The 25,693-nt window shown below is 46.7% G+C and overlaps 1 protein-coding gene across 1 annotated transcript in view; it reads left to right on the top strand.

Annotated features, from left to right (window-relative positions):
• Window positions 1–25,196, top strand: part of LOC149852606 (butyrophilin subfamily 1 member A1-like) — a 28,803-nt gene extending 3,607 nt beyond the window's left edge. Inside the window, 8 exon segments of the mRNA XM_090030064.1 lie at window positions 1,740–1,889; window positions 4,846–4,961; window positions 4,963–5,194; window positions 6,563–6,844; window positions 10,311–10,415; window positions 12,440–12,466; window positions 17,550–17,582; window positions 21,321–25,196. Of these exon segments, the coding sequence (XP_089886190.1) occupies window positions 1,793–1,889; window positions 4,846–4,961; window positions 4,963–5,194; window positions 6,563–6,844; window positions 10,311–10,415; window positions 12,440–12,466; window positions 17,550–17,582; window positions 21,321–21,838 (1,410 nt within the window). The 5' untranslated portion in view covers window positions 1,740–1,792 and the 3' untranslated portion in view covers window positions 21,839–25,196.
• The last annotated feature ends 497 nt before the right edge of the window (window positions 25,197–25,693 follow it).

Genomic DNA, 25,693 nt, shown 5'->3' with positions numbered 1-25,693 from the left:
CACTGTACACAAGTGCCAAAAATCCTGTTGTGAAGTTTAAAGAACAGCCACTTAAATGACGAGGAAGAAAAGAATCCCATTTGGTTCTTGTGACAACATATGAGGCTCATTGTCCATGATTTGGTAATGCCCTATAACACCTTGTCACCTGAGTGACATTTCTAGCCCAGCTGAGGTCATACAGGCTGCAGACGACCAGGCTAGCAGAACACAATTGCTCCAAGGCACAAATGGCTACCGCACTTCTCCAGAGATGATACCATGCAGCTCTACTGAGCATGGCTACACAATTTACCCATATTCAGAGTAGTCATCTATTGGATTTAAATAATATTATAACCGTGATTGTATAATGGAAAAAGTGAAGTACAATTGCATTTAGATTCATACTCATAAAAGATACACTTACGTGCCACTTACTTGACTATGAGGCAAAACAGGATTTTGCCCTATGTACTGTTATTTTGTAACTCTTATAAAAACTGAAATGTCATTATGAGTCAACTTGGGAACAGTATTAGACTAGAGATTGTGATGGGCATGCCTCCTGGAAGCAGGGAAAGCCATGCAGGCAATCCCGAGGTTGAGGGGCCTGATCCTGCGTGGAAAATCCTGGGGCACACAAGGCTGAGACCCCAAACCCAGAGACCATCTAGCTGAGGTGGCTGGAGAGTGCAGGATGCTCCAGGCTCCTGTGCTTTCCTGCCATAAACAACATAGACGTCCACCACAATAAAGCAGCACAAATTACTGCTACGTTTTGTAGCAAATACATTGTAGTGTGACTTAGGGTACAGGTGTCTATTTGCTTTTGCTTTGTGCCACCATAAAAATGTGTATGGCATCACAAAGATAACAAAAGGTGATGTCTGTATTGCTGTGCAGGATTGAATGGACACCTAGCAGAAGTCTGTGACCAGTTTTACACAGCAGTGGACAGCCATAAGCCATGTCAGATGGGTTTCCCTTTTGATTGAATGGAAGTTAAAACACTCAGTTTAGGTCTTCTTTTCCAGGGGAGTAATTCTAGAAAAAATATTCCCAATTAACTCTAAATGCAAAACACTTATTCTGAAGTAAGACTATCCACAGAGGCAATAATCAGGAACACTTTGAATTTAGAATCTCATTCTATATTAATTTGTACTCATTCAATTTTGTCAAAACCACAACTTGCCTTTCCATGGCCAAGCTCAGTAACCAACTATCTAAGCAGCTTTTTCTGATGAGTCTTTGTTTTTCATCAGTTATCCCACCAGATGGTCCAACACTGGGACCCTGGGATAATTAGTGACCTTGGGATAATTACATCATAATGCAGGACTGGTCAGCACTCCCCACTTTGGCACAGCCATTTACACAGTACTCTGAAGAGCTTGAAGAGAACAAATCTCATGTTGCCTTGAACAGCTATATTGGCATGTCACTGAATCTGGACCCCGTTTTGGTTTTTTTAACTGTGCACAGTATTGTGATTCTAGATCTCATTCATTTAATATGGTCTAAAACATAATGAAAACTGAATCACCTGAATCAACACATGGTTTTTAGCTGAGGGGAAAAGGTGGAGGGAGTTATCAGGGATAACCCTGGAATTTCTGTCAGCATCTGTTTTAATTGTGCACTTTCATAAATTTATTCAAACCAGGGTTGTTCCCCTTGCATACTTGTATGTACTGTCTTCCTGCTATCTCATCCAGTACACAACGGTGGTAACCAGCGCTCTATGTTCTCCAAGTGAATACTTTTCTGCCTTCCCTTTGTGCTTTTGGATCAAGTTTCAGTGAAGAAGATGGCTTCCTCATTGTGCCAAATCTCCAGCGTCTCCACATTGCTGCCTGGTTTTCTCACATTCTTCATTACATCTCATATTTGCAAGGTGGAATCAGGTACGTGTCTGCTCCCTATGAATGTGTGCTCTGCTGCTGCTGAAAGGTTTGTTTAGTTTTTTATTGACACGTTGTGCCAATTCCAGTCTTTTATGGAAAATGGAAAAGAAATGAGAAGTTCCAGACTGCATCAACATCCTTGTGCGGGAAGAAAAAATAAATACATCTGAAATTAAAAGTTTTCCTCTTTGTCCCCAAAAACAATAACCCTTTATCTATCGCCCAAACATATTTCCATATTTTTTTGTGCTTCTATGTTCCTCGTTACCACAGTATCCTAACATCCTCTCTCGCATCATTCCACTGTCTTTTCAAAACCGATATTGAGGGGGGAAAATTCTCTTTTACATGACATTTCAGTGACTTGATATTTGTATCTAATCCCAAAATGTCATTAGAACATCAAGGCACCAATACATATTATGGGATTGTTAACAAATAAAAGCCTAGGATTCTGGACTAGCCCAGGGATTGACAAACACCTCATTCGATGAGTGACAGGAAGACTTTATTTACTACATGTATTTAAAATTAAAGTCAAGTGAGTCCAAACCAAGTCCAGTAATTAGCTATAAGGTGATTTCTCACTGTCACAGGGCAGGGTCCTTAAGCATGGCCGTGATCTCCCAAGGCCTCTTGACCGTGCCAATTCGGCCCGATGGGCACCCCTCAGTTCTCACCCGCCATGTCTTTGATGGAAAATATAAATAGGGAGGCTGCTGCTAAGTACTGTTGGACACGGTGTGGGTGGACTCTCTGACCCCGTGGGTCCCGTTTTACAGTGGGTGTTTTGGGGCACCCTAGCCTTAGGGGCTATATGCATGGCTCCAGCTGCCCCTTTACCATGCCCCAAGCCTCGCATGTGGTACTGGCATTGTTGTGCCTAGGCCGTGTTGTAATTTGGCCCCTTGTCCTCACTGGGCTCTCACAGCCCATGTCTCTGCACCCCTCAGCGCCAGAGTCTGTGCCCCACAAATGCTGCATCCTCTCTGGTGCCAGGGTCCCCACACTACTGTTGGCCCCCAGTGAGGCCTTCTCCTTCCCCAAATAGCCTCACCCAAGCCACCGGTCTTATAAAAGAGCAAACAAAACATAAGCCCCTGGGCTATAACATAACACAAACTACATAACATGTACTTGGCCCCTCTGCGTTATCCAGAGCAGAACTTAGGCCTTTTCCCTTAACCTGCTCTAGGAGGGCTCCTTCTCCCTTGGCCGCCAGCAGAGAACTGCCTCCTAGTCCCCGTCCTGGGGTTTCTATGGGCCCAGGGCCCTGCCCCGTCCCACCAGTTGCCCAGGTGCAGGCTAATTCCTCATTAGCTGGTTGCCATGGCAACCTGCACCTGGGCTCCTGTCTGGCTCTTTGGGCTGTCTCCAGGCCGTTTCTGGTCTTTTAGGAGCAGGCACCTAAGTGCCCTGTGACACTCACCAAACAGGCGACGAAGAGGCACTGTGTTTCTCTTCAACTTCTCGAGTAAGTCGGGGCGCATCAGCAAATGGTGTCAGAGAGATTTCTCACTCTTTAAGTGTGTGCTGTTTGCTGTTTTACTGCCTTTTTATACCCTTAGTTGAGCATCTTCAAAGCAATCTTTTAGTTGTGTAAATCAAGAAAGAGTTCCAAGCAGTAATTGACAGGAAAAACCTGCACATTACTGGTCATCAGAAATTTCTAATTTGAATGAGTTACCTTCTTCAGTAAGAAGAGGTGATCCAGTCTGGAACATATCAAGAAACTGATTAATAGCCAGGAAGAACATATTAAATCAGGAGGAGACATCTGTCACATATAGAGAATATCTCTTTCTGCACATAAACACGAGTTAATTGCAAAAGAAATAATTACCATGCTAATTAATCAAGGATAGACATTTCATATGGTTACACACTAGACAACTAAGGGTCTGCCTGAAATTATCCTGAATATAGCAAGAAAAGCTGAAGAGATACCTCATTATTATTATTTTTTGTCAGACGGCCTAGCCATGAACTCACATCCTCCTGCAATACGCAGCTAGCATCAGCATTCGGTATTTTAGCTTTTGTTAGTAGGCCCGAGCATAGCACGAGTTTCAGAGTCATCAGGATACTGATGCAAAAAATTGCGGTTTGTTTCTTCGAGGCTCGCAAAGTATTACAGACACACATACATTAGATGGCACAAAAGGTGTATTTGCAAATAGGGTCAGAGCAGGGTCAAAAACTCAGATTACTCTGAACCCACCAAGGAATTTTTCCAGGCTGTATTTATCTTTTTTCCTCCTGGGCACACGTGCAGAAACAGGAACTCTTACAGCTCATTTCCGTTTCATACAAACATACATGTGGTTACATCACTACATCCGTTGCATGTATATTATAATTAACTACTTAAGTATGCAGGGCGGAGAGGTAAATATGCATCAGCTAATTGAGCATGCTCAGAAAGTACTATAGGTCACCAAGAGTTTAAACCCCCCCCCCCCCCCATTTCAAGGACACAGTCAGTTGAATTCCAGCTTCTGTAATCTGCATGAGAAAGGCTAGGGAGAAGTTGGGGGAGAGTCTGCGATTTAGTATGAGAAGAGCTGTGGCAAGGCTGGGCAAGGAGAAAAGTTCTTGGCAGTGTTTCTTTCTTATCAGGTGCAAGATGCAAGCTGTGCATTTCTAACAATACTCCATTTCTAACAATACAATGTTCAGAAAATGTCCAATGAGAAACATTGACATTTCTATGACAAGAAAATACATATGTTGTCCTTATTCAGGATATTCTAGCCTTTTACAGACAGTGAATGTCTTATGTTGGGCAGTCAGCTGCAGTTAAAGTTGCTCAGCCCTTTCTCTTTTAAGCCTTTCTTTTCAGTTATTTGTCATTTTCCCAGTTCAGGCTGAAACTCTGCCAGGTGGGTATCCATCTCATGTTGAGTATCTTTTTACTTCTGAGCTTATTTTGAGGTGTTTTGGGTACTTTTTACAGCCCTGTTTACAGTTGTTGGACCTGATCACCCAATCACTGCCATTGTGGGGGAAGAGATCGTATTGCTATGCCACCTGTCCCCCAGCATGAATGCTAAGGACATGGAAGTGAGGTGGGTACCGGTCTGAGTTTACAAATGATGTTCATCTGTACCGTAATAGAAGAGATCAGTTTAGACAACAGATGCCAGAATACAAGAGAAGGACAGCGTTTTGGAAAGATGGTCTCCCAGATGGAAATGTTTCCCTGAGGATTCTCAACATTCGGCCTTCGAATGAAGGGCTATACATCTGCCTTGTTAAGGATGGTACTACTGATGAGAACGCTGTAATAGAACTGAAGGTAGCAGGTCAGTTGGCTTATGTCACTGCATGGTTTTCAGGTTTTTTCTTTTTCCTAATATGATAAAATCATGGAACCTTTGTATGAATTATTTTGCAGTTAGACGCTGTATTTCAATTTTAGCCAGCCATTTTCACATTACAGAATCATATTTCAATTTTTGTCAGTATTTTAATAATTTTAAGCAGATCTCGAATGAAGTTAGTTTTTCTTTGCTCTTGATTTCTCAGTGTTTAGGACCTTCTAATTTCCAGCCTAAATTATCCAAGTTAAATTCATTTTTTCTTGGATCAACATTGTCTTTTAGCCTAAATAGTGCTTTATCATATGTCATATTTAGTCCCCGGTATAGTTACATAGAGCAAACATATCCCTTTCTGCCTCTGTTTTGCTAGACTGAAAAAGCCTAGCTGTTTTCCTAAGATAAACCTTTCTCTTTTGAAATCCCAAACCTCAGTTACAATCCTAATTTGCTTATTTATCCATTTAATTTGAACCCTATCAATCTGTAGTCAGTCATGGGGGCATCCCCCTTCCCTCTCCCCTCCAGCCTTTACCTTATCTTTATAAATGGCTTATTCTAATAATCTACTAACTGTTCTCTGATTGCCTTTGTTCAAATGTCATTGTTTCATGGAAACTTTTGAAGCTGAAGTGAACCGGTTCTGTTGTGGACTTGGATGATGTCAGTTGGTTGGGATTTATGTTCCTATGAAATGTGCTCTTCTGGGAAGGGAGGATTTCTTATCCTCTTCCTTTCACCTAATTTAGAGTTTTCACTGACAAGGCTGCTTTACATCTAAGGGGCTTAAACACAAATATTTATTATAAAACAATATGCAATAAATGTAATTACGTTAGTCATTATTGTATGATATAGTAATAATATAATATATTTGGATTACCTGCTTCAAGCCCTTGTGCTTGGTTTAATCTGATCTGCAACCAATGATTATTCACGTCTGCCTTCAGTCAATAAAAACACACTATCCTGTAGTATGATTCCAACTAGCTACACTTTGCTTACGGCTAGAATGCAAACTTAATGTGTTGGGCTTATGCTGGGTCCAGAGTCTGCACTTGGTGTTGTGGTGTTTCAGTCCCTGGAGCCTACAGCCTACAGCCTTTTATAATGCCCTCATTACCTACCAAAATCAGATCTCAGTGACCATAATTTGTTATTGGCTCAGTGACTGTTTGATGATGACATTTCTCAGCTATCACATCCAGGAATATCTAGGCTCTATAGTTGTTAATAGAATTTCTACCCTGCTCTGCAATGTCTAGGAATTCTTGAGAGCAGGAATACGATTTCCACAGTCCTTTACAAAATTGACTCATAGATTTAAGAAAGATAATTTCTTACTTTTTTTAGCTTTAGGCTCTAATCCCGTCATCTCCGCGGAGGATTACCAGACGGGCAGGATCCGCTTGACGTGTCGATCAGCTGAGTGGTACCTGGAGCCCCAGGTGCTGTGGAGAAATTCCAAGGGGCATCGTATCCCGTCATTTTCTGAAATAAAATTCCCAAAGATGAATGGCCTGTTTGAAACAGAAATTTCTGCTGTCATAAATGTAAATTCAAACCAGAACTTGTCCTGTCTGATCAGCAACAGCCTCTTCACCCAAGAGAAGGAATCAGCAATTTATATATCAGGTTAGTTTTCATCCAAACCCTACAGTGAACCACCTCCGCTGGAAACCGAGTGAAACATGAAGCAAACACACATGGTCATAATAGAAATCCATTGAACTGTGTATTTGCAGTTTATCAGAATCTGGATTTTAACTCACTTTAACTTCTGAAATTTACCTTAAACTGGTAGACATAGTTAGTCAAAGTATCAGTGAAGGATGTTTTTGTACTTTCAAGTTTGCTTACATGAATTTTTAGTGGGTATTTCATGGGTATTTTAGTAGCATCTGTCTACCAGTATGGAGTTATTTGTGAATTCTTTAAGTATTTTCACTGCACTGCAACATTGTTCATTATTCATCATGTAAAATTCACTATGTTGTGTGTTGTTGCTCCTCTTTTAAGGGTTGTTAAGGGGAAGCAGGATTTTTTAAAGGCCTTTTCCATGGCAGTTGTGCTCCTGGAGCATTCTGCCCTTCCTACATGGTCAGGGCATTTACAGATGTGCTTCAGATGTGTGTGTGGGGGGGGGGGGGGTGCAGGTGGGACTTTAATTAGCTCAGCTCTGAGCTTTAGTTTAAAGCCCCCTCCTGCCATTTTTCAGCACAGGAACGCTGATACATGTGATGCTGGAGCACAGTTTATCCCATACTCACTGTTACTGCACTGTAATTACAGGCATGTTGGAGCAGGCTCTCTGTAAGTTTATTGGAGCCCTCAGTGTATTCACAGATTCAGGTCATAAATAGAAATATTTTTCCTTTGCTGCTGCTACATGTCAGGGTTATTTTGCTTTCCTCAGAACCGCTGGGTGTTGTCTGCAGCCAGGGCTGGGGATTTTGCCTGGTGTGTACCAGTGTCCTGCTGGGGCTTAAAACCCAGAAAATCCTGGGGCCTTGCCCAGGGTCAGACCACTTGACATATTTGGAGTCGAGAAGGATTTTTAGCCCCTGATTAATTAGTATGGACTGTGGAGGATTTAATTTAATCAGTAGCAGGGGAGCATAGCCCTCTCAAGCATAATATAACAATCCTAAAACCAAAAGGCATTGAGTGCTGTGCCATCCCGCAGTCCTGTTTTATCTGTGGCAATCTAGGGCTTTTTGTCTTGTAGTTGTCTCAGAGTTGACTACAGGGTTTTTTTTAACAGACTAGACAATGGGTTTGTATAGGACAATGTAGAGAGAGAAGATCCTACCTCAGGGGGCTGCACTAGAGACCCTCTCGAGGTCCCTTCCAGCCCTGCCTTTCTGTGGGTACCTATGCACGTGCCCAATACCTGCTCCTCCACTTTCTAATTAGAGTGCATCAGAGCTGAGTTAATTAACTGAGTCTGCTGGAATGTTCTAATTAGGATGCTCCCGCAGCCTCCGTGTCACTTGTATTCAGCATCTCTGAGTTTCACAATGGTGGTGAGGGCACTTTAATTAAAGCTCGCACAACAAACTTTAGTTAAAGCGCCACCACCACCATTTTGAAGCACCGGGACACTGAGAGACTTAGGACCTTGTAAGACACTCTAATTAAGCACATCTTCAACATCTGTTCAACATATTCATTAGCGACCTGGACAAGGGTATGGAGTGTACCCTGTTCAAGTTCGCTGATGACACCAAGCTGTGGGGTAAAGTGAATACACCGGCAGGCAGGGACCGCATCCAGGCAGACCTGGATAGGTTGGAGAAGTGGGCGGATCTGAGCAGGATGCGGTTCAACAAGGACAAGTGCAGAGTGCTGCACCTGGGGAGAGGGAGCCAGCATTATGGTTATAGGTTAGGGGCTGACCCTCTCGGCAGCACAGAGGCAGAGAGGGATCTTGGAGTCAGGATTGCCTCCAGGATGAATATGAGTTTGCCAATGCGACGAAGCAATAGGCAGAGCTAACCGCACCCTGTCCTGCATCAACAGAGGCATCGCTAACAGGTCCCGAGAGGTCTTGCTTCCCCTCTATGTGGCGCTGGTCAGGCCGCAGCTGGAGTCCTGTGTCCAGTTCTGGGTGCCGCACTTTGGGAGGGACGTGGGGACCCTGGAGAGGGTCCAGAGGAGACCACCCGTATGGATGAGGGCCTCCGTGACCAGCCCTGTGAGGAGAGGCTGAGGGACCTGAATCTCTTCAGTCTCCGCAAGAGGAGACCGAGGGGGGGATCTTGTGGCTGCCTACAACTTTATCAGGGGCCAGCAGCAGGGACTCGGGGAAAGTCGGTTCACCAGGGCCCCCCTCAGGGTCACCAGGAACAATGGCCACAATTCGGGTCTGACCTCACCCTCCCCTTACCCCGCTGCTTCAGGTTTGAACCCACTACCCACCTTCCCCCCATTCAGGTCTGACCCTGCCCCCCTCCCCCTAATACCCACTTTGGGTCTGAACCTGCTTCCCCCCTGCTTCACGTCCAAATCCGCATACCCCCGTCCCCCCTGTTTGGGATTGACTCCACTCCCCCTTCCTCCCCCCCTGCTTCTGGTCTGACCCTGCCCCTATGGTCCTGGTCCAACTCCGCCTGCCGTTGGGCCTACCCCTGTCCCCCGCCTCCCACCAGTTCTTGTCCAAACCCAGTTGTCCTTCCCCTCCACTAAGGTTCCTACTCCACCACCCTCCATTCAGATCCGATCCAGCTTCCCCCTTCCCCCCGTAAGGGTCTGGCCCCACTTCCCCCCTCCACCTATTTTGGTCCTACTCTACGCACCTTCGGTTCCCCCCCCCCCCCGTCAGATCCCCAGTTTGGGTCTGACACTGCCCACCCCACTCTGTGAAGTACCACTCTCCCCACCTCCAACCAGTTTGGGTCTGACACCACTTCCACCTCCCTCCCACCCACTAAGGGTCCTACCCTGCCTCCACAGTTCAGGTCCAACCCCATCCCTCCTCCACCCAGATTTGGGTCCAAATCCATCCCTGTTGCATTGAGTCCCCGACTTGTATGGTTGGGGACCTCCGTGGCCAGCCCTATGAGGAGAGGCTGAGGGACCTGAATCTCTTCAGTCTTCGCAAGAGATGACTCAGGGGGGATCTTGTGGCTGCCTACAACCCCCTACCCCCTCTCCTCTGGTCCAGGTCCAACCCTGCTTCCCATCCCTCCCCCCACAACTACAGGTCCAACACCTCCCCTCCCTTGAGGTCTGACCCTGCTCCACCCCTGCACCCAACTTCAGGTTGGACACCACTCCCGACAGCTTGGGTCCGACCCCAGCATCCCACTCACCTCCACCCCCTTCACTTCAGAGTTAAACCCACTCCCCGCTTCCCCAGCTTCAGGTAAAGGTGAGATAGCATATCTCCTGTTTTTCATGATCAGTCATTATTAAAAGCCAATTTGTTGGATATTAAAGCATATTTCTGAATTTTTGCATCCTGCTAGGAGTTGCTGCTGTCATTCATCTCTCAGGCAACTCCTGAGAGAAGCTATTAATGGATAGCCTTGGAATAAATACATTTGATTTTTTTCACCAATAACAAGCTAAAGAAAGCCCTGGGCATCTTGTTTTTCAGCTCTCTTTTTTCCAAGTGTGAATCCCTGGATGGTGGTGCTGAGCATGATCCTGGTGGTTGTGTTAAGTTTCATAATCCTGAATGTTTATCTCTTCAAAATAAAAGGTAAATACGGGTGGGGGGGGATATATGATTTAGTTAGTGAATAATTGTATTCTATTAAATCAAAGAGTGTATGAATAAGACGAATACTAAAGTTTAGTCTAATAAATCAAAGAGTCTATGAATACCAAAGGGAGGCAGGTAGGCACTGTGCCACACACCAAACCTCCAGCACAGCAAAGTGCAATTGGCAGGCGGTGTTGCTTTTCTGCGGGTGGGGGGAATCAGGGGCTAAAAAAAGCCTATTCCCCAAACCCCCAGTGGACACTTACCCCTCCAAGCCGATCCAGTGGCCATTTTAAACTCTAACTGCCCCCTAACTTCCCCAAATGTCTACGTATACCATTAAGGAAAAGTGGAGCTGTTATTCTGTTAAAACTTCTATAACTTTCTGTCCTTGAAATAGGGATATGCCTTCTGACACACATCTCTACACCCATGTGGTTAGTCAAACACTACACAATATTTAATGTCATGCCCCCAGTAATCTGTGTAAGTAAAGAGATGCTCAGCACCACTGGGGTAGGTGGGGGCTACTTTTCCACTGCTCTCTTCTGGTTTCTGAAGCAAATGAGCTTTTCTAGACCTTGAGAAAACTCAAGAATCTCAAGTCTTTAGACTCTAGCACGTACAGGTGTTTACCTGACCTACCAGCACTCCAGAGATGCCCATTGTTTAGACACAAGTGGGTACTAGATCCCATCCTGAAACCACTAGAGGGATTTACGTATCACCAGAACATCTCCCTACACAACTACATGGAAAAGTACAATACAATCCCCAGACACAACTCCTACATGGAGCTTGCCCCTTCTACCTTGGAGCTCTTGAGCACAGGCGTCATCCATCTTAGGCTGTCATACCAGTCATGCTACCATACAGGACCCCTCAACGACCTTTGACCCACTTTTCTCTTACAGCATCAAATCTCTTAGAAATTTCACGATTTTAGAAGGCAGTGAACATGCACACAAACTTGATTCACCCGGTTCCATATAGACAAATTCTTAAAAAGCAGATAAAAGCAAGTTAGCAGAGTCGAAGTAAGCACAAAAGACTTTCCCACTTCTCTCGCCCATGCACACCAGCGAGGATAGGCAGAAAAGAGACATTTCTCAGCAGCTGGACCCTGGATACTTCTAGCGGTATGCGAATAAGCACCACAGAGGTTGTCACACAGAACACAAAGTGCCAGGCTTATGAAGTTGTAGTGAAGCACTTAATCAATGTATCTTTTTTTTTCAGTGCAGGAAGCCTTCAGTGAGAACTTGGTAAGTTTTTCTGTGTCCAACAGAGCATTTTCCATGGTATTCAATGTATCTAGAAAGAATAGAAAACTGGCAGCAGCACTAACATGCCCTTGGTCATGAATGCTTTGCTCAGCGCTCTCAGGCACTCCTTCCTGGCCTCTGTCATCATTATTAGCTGAGAGCACTGCTGCTGTTGTCACAGTTCATGGAGTGAAATTGGAACATTAATGCAACTGGAGATGAAGCCATTAATTAGTTTTAACCAAAGCTTAAGATGGCATCACAATGGGATTGGGAGTCATTGAAGGTACCTAAACATGTGTCTCATGTATACAAGGTACCCCAAGCCATGGAGAAGACAGGCATCTTTATTCTGTACCTACTAGACACTTCTCGGTCAGGTTCAAGACAATGACTAATGGTAATCCCGCCTAGATGGCAATAATGGGAGTATCTCTGGAGCCAGGCCCTCTCCCAGGAAATGGTACAGCAGGTTCAAGTCAGTGGTGTCTTTGGATACCGAGGTGTCCTGGTCACTGCAATTTAGAGAGTGGCCAAACAGCACCTAGAGGTTTGACATCACTTTGATGGATGAGGCCTGTATGGATCTATTGACATGAAAGGACAGTGTCACAGTTCTCCACATGTTGCCCCATTTGTGTCCAGCCTCACTGGTCATTCCTGGCTTTTGCTTGGGTCAGCTGCTCCTTATCCAAGAATCCTTTTACAGCTGCATTTGTTCAAATAAATGCTCACCACTATTTCTCTTCATTTCAGGGTGGAAAAGAGCTGTGATCTGTCCAGGTAATGAAAGTTCATATTGAATCAGTGGTCTCTTTCTGTTATTTCAATTCCATTTTTTCCTTTTTAGTCAAATTCTTAAGCTCACTAATAGTTTGAAGCAAGAAGTGCTTTTTACTAATGTCAAAGAACTCAAAATCTCCTGTGGCCACATTTTTTTTTTGAAGGCACATAAAAGTCCCCACCACACAGCAATTTCTGTTTCCCCTTGTGAGTGGAAATGACAGGTTTTAACCATGTAAGTGCCAATTCCTCTTTTGCACAGGTAGAAATACTATTTTTCCTGGCAGCCTGGACCTGTAACTATACCTGTGTTGTCTGAGCATGTGCAGCAGGTTTTGTATTGGCCAGGGAGGTGCACTGCTACATATGTGTCCCTTCTGGATGTGTATTGGTGTTTCAACCTTGAAAATGAGAGATGGCCCGGACTATGTGTCTAGCAGGCATCAAACTGCACAGAACAAGGCAGCACTCTTGTATTTTAGCTTCTGCATTTGCATTCTTAGGACACTTGTTCAGGAAACCAGAGATCTGGGTGCTAGGTGCCCTTTACCCCAAAAGGATTCAAACCTCCATTTCTCTCTCTCTCTGATTTCCAAGTACAGTGCTTTAATCATCATAGCACCATTAATTCATGCATTACCCAAGGTTGCCTTGGTCACTCCTTCTAAAACCAGCCTCTGAACAGTCAGGAGAGATAGAGATGTGGAGCCAGGAAAGAAAGAGCAAACTAACTCTGTCTGGCTTGGTGAGGTAGCTGCAGCTACCCAGGAAGGGATAGGGCCCTGCGTTCTAGTCTGGACCCTTGTCCCTAATGGGTCTAAAATTTCTCTGCTGTGTGGCTTTCCAAGAGAAGGGTGCGTAATAAGAATACACTCACACCTTGAAAATATCCTCTGTTTTTGGCTCCTGCAAAGAACTAGTCACCTAGAAGCACCATCTATCCTGTCTTTGAAAGCCTGCCTGGCCCAAGTAGAGGTTGGTTGGAAGAGGTAATAGGAACTTCATAGATTCATAGATGTAGGGTCAGAAGGGACCTTGTAGATCTTCGATCTTCTAGTCTGACCCCCTGCCGTGGGCAGGAGCAAAAACTGGGCTCAAATGACCCCAGCCAAGTAAACATCGAGCCTCCTCTTAAAGACCCCCAGGGTAGAAGCCAGCACCACTTCCCTTGGAAGTTGTTTCCAGATCCTAGCCGCCCTGACCGTGAAGTAGTGTCTTCTAATGTCTAGTCTAAACCTACTCTCTAGCAACTTATGGCCGTTATTCCTTATTACTCCAGAAGGCATTCGGGGGAACAAGGTCTCTCCCAAACCTCGCTGGTCCCCCCCTAGTAAGTTCATAGATGGCCACCAGGTCCCCCCTCAGCCTTCTCTTGTGAAGGCTGAACGCATTCAGGTCCCGTAGTCTCTCCTCATAGGGTCTGGCCTGCTGTCCCCGGATAATGCAAGTGGCCCTCCTCTGGACCCTGTCCATGCTGTCCACATCGCTCCTGAAGTGTGGTGCCCAGAACTGCACCCAGTACTCCAACTGTGGCCTGACCAGCATAGAGGGGGAGGATCACCTCCTTGGCTCTGCTTGTGATTCATCTGTGGATGCAGGACAAGGTATGGTTTGCCCTACTGACTGTCTTCTTGCATTGTCGGACCATGTTCATCCTGGAGTCAGTAATGACTCCAAGATCTCTTTCTGTCACCATGCTTTTGAGAAGGGAGTTCCCCAGCCTATAGGCATGCTGCTGGTTCCTACTGCCCAAGTTTCATAGTTTCTAGGGTCAGAAGGGACCTGAGTAGATCATCTGGTCCAGCCCCCTGCCATGGCAGGAAAGATTACTGGGGTCAAACAACCGCAGCAAGGTGTTCATCTAACCTCCTGTTAAAGACCCTCATGGTAGGAGCCAGCACCACTTCTCTTGGAAGTTGGTTCCAGACCCTAGCCGCCCTGACCGTGAAGTAGTGTCTCCTGATTATCTAGCCTAAATTTACCCTCTACCAGCTTGTGACCGTTATTCCTGGTCACTCCTGGCAGTGCTCAGGGGAACAGGGACTTCCCCAATGCCTGCTGATCCCCCCTGACTAGTTTGTAAACGGCCACTAGATCCCCCCTCAGCCTTCTCTTGTGGAGGCTGAACAGGTTCAGGTCCCGTAGCTTCTCCTTATAAGGTTTGCCCTGCTGCCCCCTGATCATACGAGTGGCCTCCTCTGGACCATGTTGTCCACATCCCTCTTGAAGTCTGGCGCCCAAAACTGGACGCAGTACTCCAGCTGTGGCCTGACCAGCGCCGCATAGAGGGGGAGGATCACCTCTTTGGACCTGCTCAAGATGCATCTGTGGATGCATGACAAGGTGCGGTTGGCCTTCCTGACTGCATCCCCACACTGCCGGCCCATGTTCATCTTGGAGTCAGTGATGACTCCAAGATCCTTTTCTGCCTTTGTACTGACAAGAAAGGAGTTCCCCAACTTGTAGGTATGGTGCCAGTTGTTCCTCCCCAGGTGCATCACTTTGTACTTGTCAGTGTTGAATCCCATCCTATTCTCATCTGCCCACCCTTGTAACCTGTCTAGGTCCGATTGTAGCCTATTTCTCCCTTCTAGCGTGCCCACATCCCCCCACATCTTAGTGTCATCAGCAAATTTGAACAGGGTGCTTTTTACCCCCTCGTCCAAATCGCTGATGAAGATGTTGAACATTGCAGGCCCGAGGACCGAGCCCTGCGGAACCCCACTGCCCACGTCCTTCCAGGATGAAAATGACCCATCCGCCACCACTCTCTGGGTGCAGCCCTCCAGCCAGTTGGTGGCCCCGTTGACTGCATGGGTGTCAACACCACAGTCCCCCAGTTTCTTGATGAGAACAGGGTGAGAGAGAGTGTCAAAGGCCTTCCAAAAGTCCAGGAAGACTATGTCCACTGCTACCCCTGCATCTAATGATTTGGTGATCTGATCATAGAAGGCCACCAGGTTGGTCTGACAAGACCTGCTACTGATGAACCCATGTTGGTTGCCCCTAAGCATGCAGTCCCCAGCTGGCCCCTCATGGATGCGTGCCAGCATAATTTTCTCAAAAAGCTTGGCTAGGACCGAAGTAAAACTAACTGGCCTATAGTTTCCCGGGTCCTCCTTCTTCCCTTTTTTGAAGATGGGAATCACGTTGGCCCTCTTCCAGTCCTCTGGCACCACACCAGAGCATCATGAGTGCTCGTACAGCCGTGCCAGGGGTCCTGCAATGACCTCAGCCAATTCCTTTAGTACTCTAGGGTGGAGATCGTCTGGACTGGCTGACTTGAATACATCCAGTGCCTCCAGAAGCTCCCTAACTAGTTCCTCACTAACCCTTGGCCTAGGTGCACCTCCCCTGGGGCCTGAGGGGGGGTCCAGCGGGGGGGGGTGGCTGTTCTGGTCCCTGCTTAGGAAGATGGGAGGCAAAGAAGTCGTTAAATTTGTTGGCTTTGTCATCTGGTGTGATGACCAAATTTCCTAACATGTCCTGCAGGGGCCCCACATTACCCAGTACCTTCTTTTTACCCCCTATGTATTTAAAGAAGGACTTCTTGTTGTCCTTAATCCGGGAAGCTAGTCCCAGTCCCATGTCTGCCTTGGCCTTCCTGACTGCCCCACTATATCCCTGAGCAACTGCAGTATAGTCATCCCTGGTGATGGTCCCTCCTTTCCATTGGGTGTACACCTCCCTTTTAGCTAGTGCAACACCCTGTACTTGTCAGTATTTAATCCCATCCTATTTTGCTGCTGTAAAATGTCCTTTCCTTCTAGCGTGCCCACCTCACCCCAAATCTTGATGTCGCCTGTGAATTTAAACAAGCTGGTCTTCACCCCATCGTCCAAGTCGCTAATAAAGAAATTGAACAGTGAAGGACCAAGTCTTGGGGGACCCCACTGCCCACTTCCCTCCAGGCTGAAAATGACCCGTCCACCACCACTCTCTGAGTAGGACCCCTCAGCCAATTTGCAATCCATCTGACTGTGTAGGCATCAATGCCACAGTCACCTAGTTTTTTAATGAAAATGGTGTGGGAGACTGTCAAAGGCCTTTCTGAAGTCCAGAAAGACTACATCCACTGCGACACCTGCATCCAGTGATTTTGTGACCTGAGCATAGAAGGCAATCAGGTTGGTCTGACAGGACCTGCCCCTAATGAAACTGTGCTGGTTGCCCTTGAGCATCATGCCCACTGCTGGCCTATCACAGATTTGCTCCTTGATAATCTTCTCAAAGAGCTTCCCCAGGATTGAAGTAAAACTAACAGTCCTATAGTTGCCCAGGTCCTCCGTTTTCTCTTTTTTAAAGATGGGGAACATGTTGGCCCTCTTCCAGTCATCTGGAACCTGGCCAGACCACCACAATTGCTCATAAAGACGTGCCAGGGGCCCCGTAATAACCCACGATAACTTGACAAAGGGGCCTGTAGGTCAGTAATAATATGGGCACAATTTTGATGGAAGACTTTTGTTTAGTCTTAGGTTCATACATGCCTAAGTCAGTTGGATAGTTTTGAACGTTGTACCCACAGCCCATAATTTCTTGTCTCTTCTCTGTTGCTGTTTAAGCATGTTGACCCCCTTTCCTCACAGTGGTGTCCTGTCTAAATGGACAAACAGTTGGCAGAACAGGCAACTGTGAACAGGAAATTTAAAATCTCCTTCTATGTGACAGTTCCCCGAGAATGTTTATATCTTATTGCCTGGAAGTAGAAAAAAACACTCTTCTGCCTCCTGCCACAATTACTCCATAGGCCTGCCCCTTCCTGAATTTAATTCAAGGTGGGATGCTCCATTATATGACAGGCAGCAGGAGCAGATCTTCATTACTAATTTTGTCATGCTTCTAAAGAGTGTTTGTAGGGACAGTTATCCTTATTATCAGCAACCATTTCAGCAATAGCATTCTAAGAAATATCAAAGACTGTAAGTGCGTGGTCCTCTGATAGAGAAGCCATCACAGTATCTGCGATTTGGTTATTATTTGGCACACTGAAGTTTTAGATGTTTTTTCCCAATGTGACATTGCATGCAATAATACATCTCTTCTAATGAGTTCTCATGTCTGATTCTGTGGTTGCTTTCAGGGTTGGAACAAACTGCACCGCCTTTGGAAAAAGGTACAATGTTCAGATTATATTAGTTGCCAAATCAGCCCAGCATTGGGAACCTATTAATTTATATCCTTTAATAGATTCATACTATTAATATTAATATATGTATTAATAGTTAATTAAGATGAATATCTGTATTAATAGCTGCTTTTCAAAATTAATAAAGATGTGTCCTCTGGCATTTCTAGACCAGTATTGGTGGTGAGCAGGGAGGGTAGTGAATATGGTAATAAGGAAAAGATCACTCCAGATATATATAGGGTTTAATGCTCTCCTCCTATATCATTGACTTTATACTGTTTTGGAGATAGGATACTGGATTAGACGTATCATTGGTTTGACTCAGTATAGCAGTTTTTATGTTCTGGTATACTTGTTGAGTGTGGAAACATATAACAATTGAACAGTTCCAAAATGTCATGGATTGGGGACCGGGTCACAACTGTTGCTTGTCAGAGCTGCCTATATGTACAGTGCCCAAGCATTCAAAGTAAGATGGTTACCCTTTAAGAACTGAAGGGTAGTGGTTCTGACAGTCAGGGCTGTGACAGAGTGAGTACCCAACCCAGAATGTCTCACAGTGGGTAGGTTAAATGGAGCTAAATAATAAAAGAGGGAAAAAAGGATGGGCAATAGTATTCTGGCCAAACACCACAGTAGCCAGTTACAGTAGTGGGCATCAGGGAGGAGGTGAGAAGAGCAATACAATGTGGGATATCTGGAGGACTGACCAAACCCATTCCACAGACCATTTGGCATCTGCTAAACGAAAGTACAGCGAATTGACTCAAAAGAACACTTGATTTTCTAGGTACACGAATAATCAGTTCCAGAAGGATTTAAAACCACTTTAACAGGCTGTTTTAAATTCATAAAGATGCATTTCACCTAGTTTAAGCCTAGCAACAGACATTGCCAAAATGAAAGGGATCACATTAGAAACTGATCTGCTTTACTGAATGACACACATTGCCCATTGTCCCACATTTGGTCTCCTGCCTGATGTGGGAGAGCAGGGGATGTGTTCCCTGTCCCTCCCTGCCTCACATCAGGTCCTGCAGTGACACAGATGCCAGGGAGTCCCTGGTGCCCTGTGCCCCCTTGTCCAGATCCATCCTGACCCATGCTTCAGGCAGAGGCACAGTGCAGGGTGGGGTGGAGGGAGAGGTGGGTGCAGGAGCCAAGGTATCTCCAGCGTGGGTCAGCATGGTCCAGGCCTGGAGGCAAAGGCCAGAGGAGATTACTCAGCTCCTGTGCCCCCTACACTGGGACTCACACTGATCTGTTCATCTGCATGAGGCATTGGTCAGTGCAGGACCCAGCACAGGTCCCAGGGTGGAGGCCTCAAGTCACACAAATCTTGGAGTGTAGGCATGAGGCACACAGTATTCCCTGAGTCCCGTGCCTCCACACCAGGACACACACTGGTTTCCCCACTTACAGTGATGTGCCCCAGGCCTTTCTATACATGAAGAAAATCAGGCGGGTCCCTCAGAGGCCTGAAGGGATCAGGATTGATCCCTCGAAGCTCCCTCAAGCTGTCAAAGCATCTGCCCAGGGTGGAGAACGTGTTCCTGCCCAAAGTGTTACATAGATCCCAATCTGGCAGTGGGTGGGGATGTCACTCCTCATGGCAGGACTCTCACATCCTCATGCATTTCAAAGCACACCATGAGATGTGGCAGCCCATGACACAGTAATGCATCTCCATGGGACTGCACCTCCTCCTCCAGATCTTTCTTTGCCTGTCTCCTGCAGAATTTTCTGAGAGGTCCTGCCCCCCTCCTCCTGATCTCCCCCTTCCCCCAAATTCCCCGCCATGTTTGGTTACCCAGTCAGCAAAGTGACCCAGCTACTATCCCAGACCAGGCCTGCTCTACCTCAACCACTTGTTGCTGCTGTTCCTACCTCCCTTATTGACTCTTTTATAGACAAGACAGGACAGTCATGATCTGTGGAAAAGGGACAACATGAAATTTCTGTGTCTGAAAGAACATCCCTAAGAATACAGAAATTGGAAATGGGGAAAATAAGAATATTAAATCAAGGAGCATGAAAAATATTGGTATTTCAAGCAACAAACTAGGGTGAGAAAGGAAAAATAAAATATACATAATAATAAAGGTACTAGGGAGAAAGACACTTCAGTGATAAAACATAACGGAGCAAAGACTGGAAGGTCTGAGTCTTGTGGGGCCAGGATCAGAATAAGTTTGGTTGGAACAACAGTGAAAAGGGACTTGAGGCTGAGAGAGAGTCGGAGGACAGAGCAGGAAGCTGCCTGCTGAATAGACCCGGACAAAAGGGCGTTGGAAGGGACTGGAGTTGGCTGGGGTGGCTGAGTGGAGGAGTTATGTGAGCTCCTGTTCTCACATTTATACGCCAGGAGAACTTTGTCTAAACTGCTAGTTTTTGGTTCCTCTGCCCTATGTCTATCTTGACTTCCTTCCCTTTGCTTTTCTCTGCGGTCTCCTTCCTACCCAGTACTGCTCTCTCTTCCTCTTTGTGATCTCTTCCTTTGTGTGTCTGTTCACTCTCCTGTAGCTTTCGCTCCTTTTCTCCTGATTTCTCTTCCACAAAGTTTTCTTGTAATTACGAGTGGTGATGAGGGAGAGGAAGCATGCAACATTTCTCTCCCACAGCCATCCACCCTGTCCATGAGAGGATGTGACTCTCCTTTTATTTCCATTGTTCCCTGCTGGAGACACATCAGTTCTTGAAACAGCCACTGACTTGTAAGGACTGTATGGGGACTACTCCTCTAGATCATACTTGCTAGAGACCTAGACAGATGGAGCAGAGCCCTTTCCACTAAGGGATCTCTTACCATAAGTTAGAAGAGTGCACAAGCTGCTATAATTTCAGTAGTTTGGGGGTTGCTTTCTTTTTCCATTGAACCATCATGAGATAATTTTTCACCTTTCCACATTTATTAGAGGAAGGGCACTTGATGCCCCAAAGTTTGTTCAACAGTTCTTCTGACTATAATGTCAGACCAATAAATATGCCACAAAACTTCGTTGCCCCCTGGACATTCCTGGACCAGCAGAGCTCCAGCAATACTCCAACTCTCTTTATTAAGACCCCTAGTACACTTCCTGGCTTTTAACACAATTACCTTCAATTTACATGAGTCACTTATGGCTTCCTACTCCCACTTCCCCACACATGATCTCCATTTTTGCCTTAAGCCCTTCCTATTCGTGTATATATTTCAGTCCCTCCCAAATGCTATGACTTAGGCTGGCCCTTTTGGGTAAGCTCTGAGAAGTTCAGAGATTGGACCTGCACTTGAAGCCTTGGACAGAACACATCTTTGTGACATGTAAACTGTTCTGGTCCAAATTTTATATTTTTTTGGCTGTGACTTGCTAGAGTGGGAATGTCTCTCAGGGAAATGGCCCCCAAAATGAAAGAGCGGGAAAGGTTTCACACCCTTCACAACCTCTGCTGGGCTTTCCTGAGCCCCCAGGGTCTCTCAACCCTGCCTGTGACCGGCAGGTGCAGGAGGGGAACGATGCCGTGTCCCAGCCCTGGCCCAGCCGGTGCGTTTCTGTCCCTGGCCCATCTCTTCCTGCCAGGGGGGAATCAGCCCTGCTCTTTGCTGAGGTCTCCAGGCTCCTTCCTGATCAAGTTAATCCTGGATTCACCTCCAGCTGCAGCCAAAGCTGCCCCTGCCTCGATCACCCCCTGTCCTCGGGCTGAGCTCTGCTCCTCACGCTCCTGTATCTCCTTTCCCCGCAGAGGAGGTGACTCTGGATCCAGACATGGCTCATCCCTACCTCTTCCTGTCTGAGGATGGGAAAAGTGTGACATGGACACGCACACGGCAGGATCTGCCTGACAATCCTGAGAGATTTGACACTGAGTGCTGTGTGCTGGGCCATGAGGGACTCACCTCAGGGAGACACTGGTGGGAGGTGGAGGTGGGGGAGGGGGCATGGTGGGCCGTGGGGGTGGCCAGAGAGTCTGTGAGGAGGAAGGGAGAGATCAGATTTAGTCCCGAGGAGGGGGTCTGGGGTGTGCGGTGCTTTGGGGGTCACTACGAGGCTCTCACTGCCCCTTGTCTCACCCCCCTGTCCTTGCCCCAGAAGCCCAGCAGGGTCGGGGTCTATCTGGACTGCACATTGGGGCGGGTGTCATTTCTTGATGCTGACACTAAGGCCCTGATCTTCACCTTCCCACCAGCCTCGTTCACTGGCGACACGATCCGGCCCTGGTTATGGGTGTTGGGTGAAATCAATCTCAGATGGCAGCAGTGAGAGGGAAAGGAACTGTGCAAGACAGGACCTGTTAATTGTCCCCCCTAGTCTCAGTCGTGCTCATGTCTGTGACCCTGGAGGACTCCTCTCCCTGCAGACGATCAGCTGCGCCGTGTCCGTGACCCTGGACGCGCAGGTTGGGTTTCTTCATCCCCCGACCACGGAGAGCAGGACGTGGCTGAGCTGGCCGGTCCGTCTCTGGCCCGTGGGTCATTTCCTGCGTGGCTGAGGGGCCCTCGGGGGCCTGTGGGGTCCGGCACTGACGGGTGCAGCTGCGGGGGGTCGGGTGAGGGGTGGCAAAGAGGAGGCACCAAAACCCGGGGCTGGTTGTGTTGGGAAATGCAGTTGTACCTGGCCCTGCTGTTCATTGCAGCGCTCCTTGTTCAGAGCCTGCGGTCCTGAGAAGTGGAGCTGCTGCCGCTGCTTAAAAAGTAACTCGTACAAATTTTGGCCCTTTTCCCTCATTGTAATTATTGAAAAATCACTCCCAAGGGATTAATTGGACTCACTATTGCAGTCAATAAAGGTGTTGCTAATAAATATCAAAGTATGATTTGCTTGGTGATTGATTTATTTATTTCACATCTTATTTCCGTGTCATAAATGTTGTGGAGTGAGCAGTTTTCATTAAGAGATTAGATTCCTCATTAACAAAACTGATCACCTTCCCTGGCATGTTCCCATGTCAGTCTGGTGGGACTGTAGCATCACTTCTTGTGTTGCCTGTGAGCCAGACACACACAGATCTTTTCTATGGTTGTGGCCAAATCCCACTGCCCCAGTCATCAGTTTGCCCTTCCCAGTCATTTAAAAACCCAAGTTCACATGTTGGAAAATCAAGAAAATGTGAAAGAAAGCTCCTGCTCGCACTCCTTACAAGGGCTATGATAGTAAGAAATATCAGTGTCACGTCTGCTCAGAGTTACTGATGTATAAACTGTGAGGAAACAAACTTTTCTAAAGAAGTAAATTGTCCGTATGCGGAATTAAAGTGACCCGTGCAGTAAGAGATGTCATTGTCACCAATCCCTTCATTCAGGGATGATCTCTGCCATGACTCGGTGATGGCTCTTCGGGTGAGGTAAGAGTCCAATCCTTGAACCATCTGCAGCAGTTACAGGTCTTTCCTCAGGGGAGAGTAGGCTGTGGGCAGTGATTCCTGTGCTTGTCTTTTCTCTCCTCTCTTCTCTGCTTTGAGGGCAGTATGCTTCACCTTGCAATCGGCGGCCATTGTTTGAGCCTGCATCAGTCACTGGAGTCAGCTGGTAGCCAGCTCTTCCTAGCTCTTCAACTTGGCATCCATTTTCTAGATATATGCCTTCAATATACCCTGGCAGCATTTCCTCTGGCCACTGTGAGAGCTCAGGCCAAGCGTAGGCTGGGAGTTGAGCAGTTTTGGGAGTCAAGAGTCAGGCATCCCCTCACAATGTCTGGTCTAGTGAAGTTGGTGCTTGAGGATCACTGAATCAATGCTGGTAACATTGGCTTCAGCCAGGATGCTGGCGTTTTAATAACAATCTTCCCATTTTGTGTGGGATGGAGGATCTTCATAAGACATATGTAGTGATACCTGTACAGGCTGTTGAGATGAAAATGGTAGGTCATCCACATTTCACACTGGTAGAGGTGTGGGCTTGATCACTGCATTGTAGATCTAGATCTTGGTGTTTTTCCAGAGACCTTGAGGAGTAAAGGCACAAGGAAGCCATTTCCCCAATGAGGCACATGTGCACTAGCTCCTACACTGGTATGTATGTGGTTAGGAAGGGGTGGATTAGGGAAAGTGGGGATCCATCACCGAGGGAGGCAACCTTGTGACAGAGGATGCAGGAAAGGATGAAGTGCTCAATGCCTTTTTCACCTCAGTCTTCAAAGACAAGTTCAGCTCCCAGACTACTGCACTGGGCAGCACAATTGAGAGAGGTGGTGAGCAGTGCTCAGTGGTGAAAGAACAGGTTAGGGACTACTTAGAAAAGCTGGATATATACAAGTCTGTGGGGCCGCACAGGATGCACCCAGGGGTGCTGAGGGAGTTGGCTGATGAGATTGAAAAGCCACTGGCCATTACCTTTGAAAACTCTTGGTGATCAGCAGAGGTCCCAGAGGATTGGGAAAGAGCAAACAAAGTGCCCATTTTTAAGAAAGGGGAGGAGGATTAAGAGAACTACAGACCAATCTGCCTCATCTCAGTGTTTGGAAAAATCAGAGCAGTTCCTCAAGGCATCCATTTCTAAGCACTTGGAGAAGAAGGTGATTACAAACAGCATGGATTTGCCAGAGGCAAGTTATGCCTGACCAGCCTGATTTCCTTCTATGATGAGGTGACTGGCTCTGTGGATGTGGGGAGAGCCGTGTCTGTGGTGTAACTTGATTTTAGCAAGGCTTTTGGTCTGGTCCCCCACAACATTCCTGTAGGCAAGCTAAGGAAGTACAGGCTGGCTGAATGGGCTATAAGGTGTTTAGAAAACTGGCTGGAGCACTAGGCTCAGCAAGTAGTAATCAATGGCTTGATGTCTAGTTGGCAGCTAGTATCAAGTGGGGTTCCCCAGGGGTCGATCCAGGGGCTAGTTTTGTTCACTGTCTTCATCAATGTCCTGGAAGATGGCATAGAGAGCACCCTCGGCAGTTTGCAGTTGAACCAAGCTGGGAGAGGAAAGTAGATCTACTGGAGGGTAGGGCTAGGATTCATAGTTTCTTACTGCTTAGGGTTGGAAGGGACCTAACCAGATTCTCAGGTCCGACTCCCTGCCCCAGGCAGGAACGAGTGCCATGGTCATATTACCCCAGCCAAATACCTGTTCAGCCTCCTCTTGAGAGCCTCCTCACCTTACTTGGGAGCCCATTGCAGAGCCTGGCAGCTCTTACTGTAAAGTAGTGTCTGCTGATGTCCAGCCTGAACCTTTGTTAGAAATGCGCAGCTTGCACCTTGCACCTGATAAGAAAGAAATACTGTCCAAGGCTTCTTTCTCCCCCAGTCCCGCCTCAGTCTTTCTCAAGCTGATTACAGAAGCTGGAATTCAACTTTCCATGGCCTTGGGGTATGAACTGTTAGTGAACTGTTGTAGTTTTGAGCATGCTTAATGAGCTGTTGCATATTTACTTCTCTGCCCCGCATACTTAAGTAGTTAATTATACTATACATGCGATGTATGTAATGATGTAACTACATGTATGCTTGTATGAAACGGAAGTAGGCTGTAAGAGTTCCTGTGTCTGCACACGTGCCCAGGAGAGAGAAGATAAATTCCGCTTACAAACAGAATTGCTTTGTCAGAGTTAATCTGAGCACTTGGCTCTGCTCTGACCTTGTTTGCAAACAAATACATCCTTTTGTGCCGACTGATGTCTGTGTGTCTGTGATCTCCGCGTGCCTCCAAGGAAACAAACCGCATTTGTGCATCATCTTCTTGCTAACAATTTGTGGCTGTTATTCCTAGTAACCCTGGGTGGTGCCCTGAGGAACAGAGCTTCCGCCAATTCCCACTGGTCCCCCTGGTGAGTTTGCAAAATGGCGACCAGATCCCCTCTCAGCCTTCTCTTGTGGAAGCTGAATAGGTTCAGGCCCTTTAGCCTCTCCTCACAGGGCCTGTGCTGCTGCCCCTTAACCATAGAAGTGGCCCTCCTTTGGACCCTCTCAATGCTAGCCACGTCCCTCCTGAAGTGCGGCGCCCAGAACTGGACACAGTACTCCAACTGCAGCCTGACCAATGCCACGTAGAGGGGAAGGATCACCTCCCTGGACCTGCTTGTGATGCATGTGTAGATGCACAAGAAGGTGTGCTTAGCCTTACTGACCTCTGTCATGGAAAAATCTTAAATGTATGCTGACAACACAGAAGAGGTTAAACTGACATG

Source organism: Crocodylus siamensis, chromosome 15, assembly GCF_052110815.1.
Source record: "Crocodylus siamensis isolate JL-2025a chromosome 15, ASM5211081v1, whole genome shotgun sequence".
NCBI lineage: Eukaryota > Metazoa > Chordata > Crocodylia > Crocodylidae > Crocodylus > Crocodylus siamensis.
Note: the sequence above shows the minus strand (reverse complement) of the source record. Positions and strands in the feature narration are given on the sequence as shown.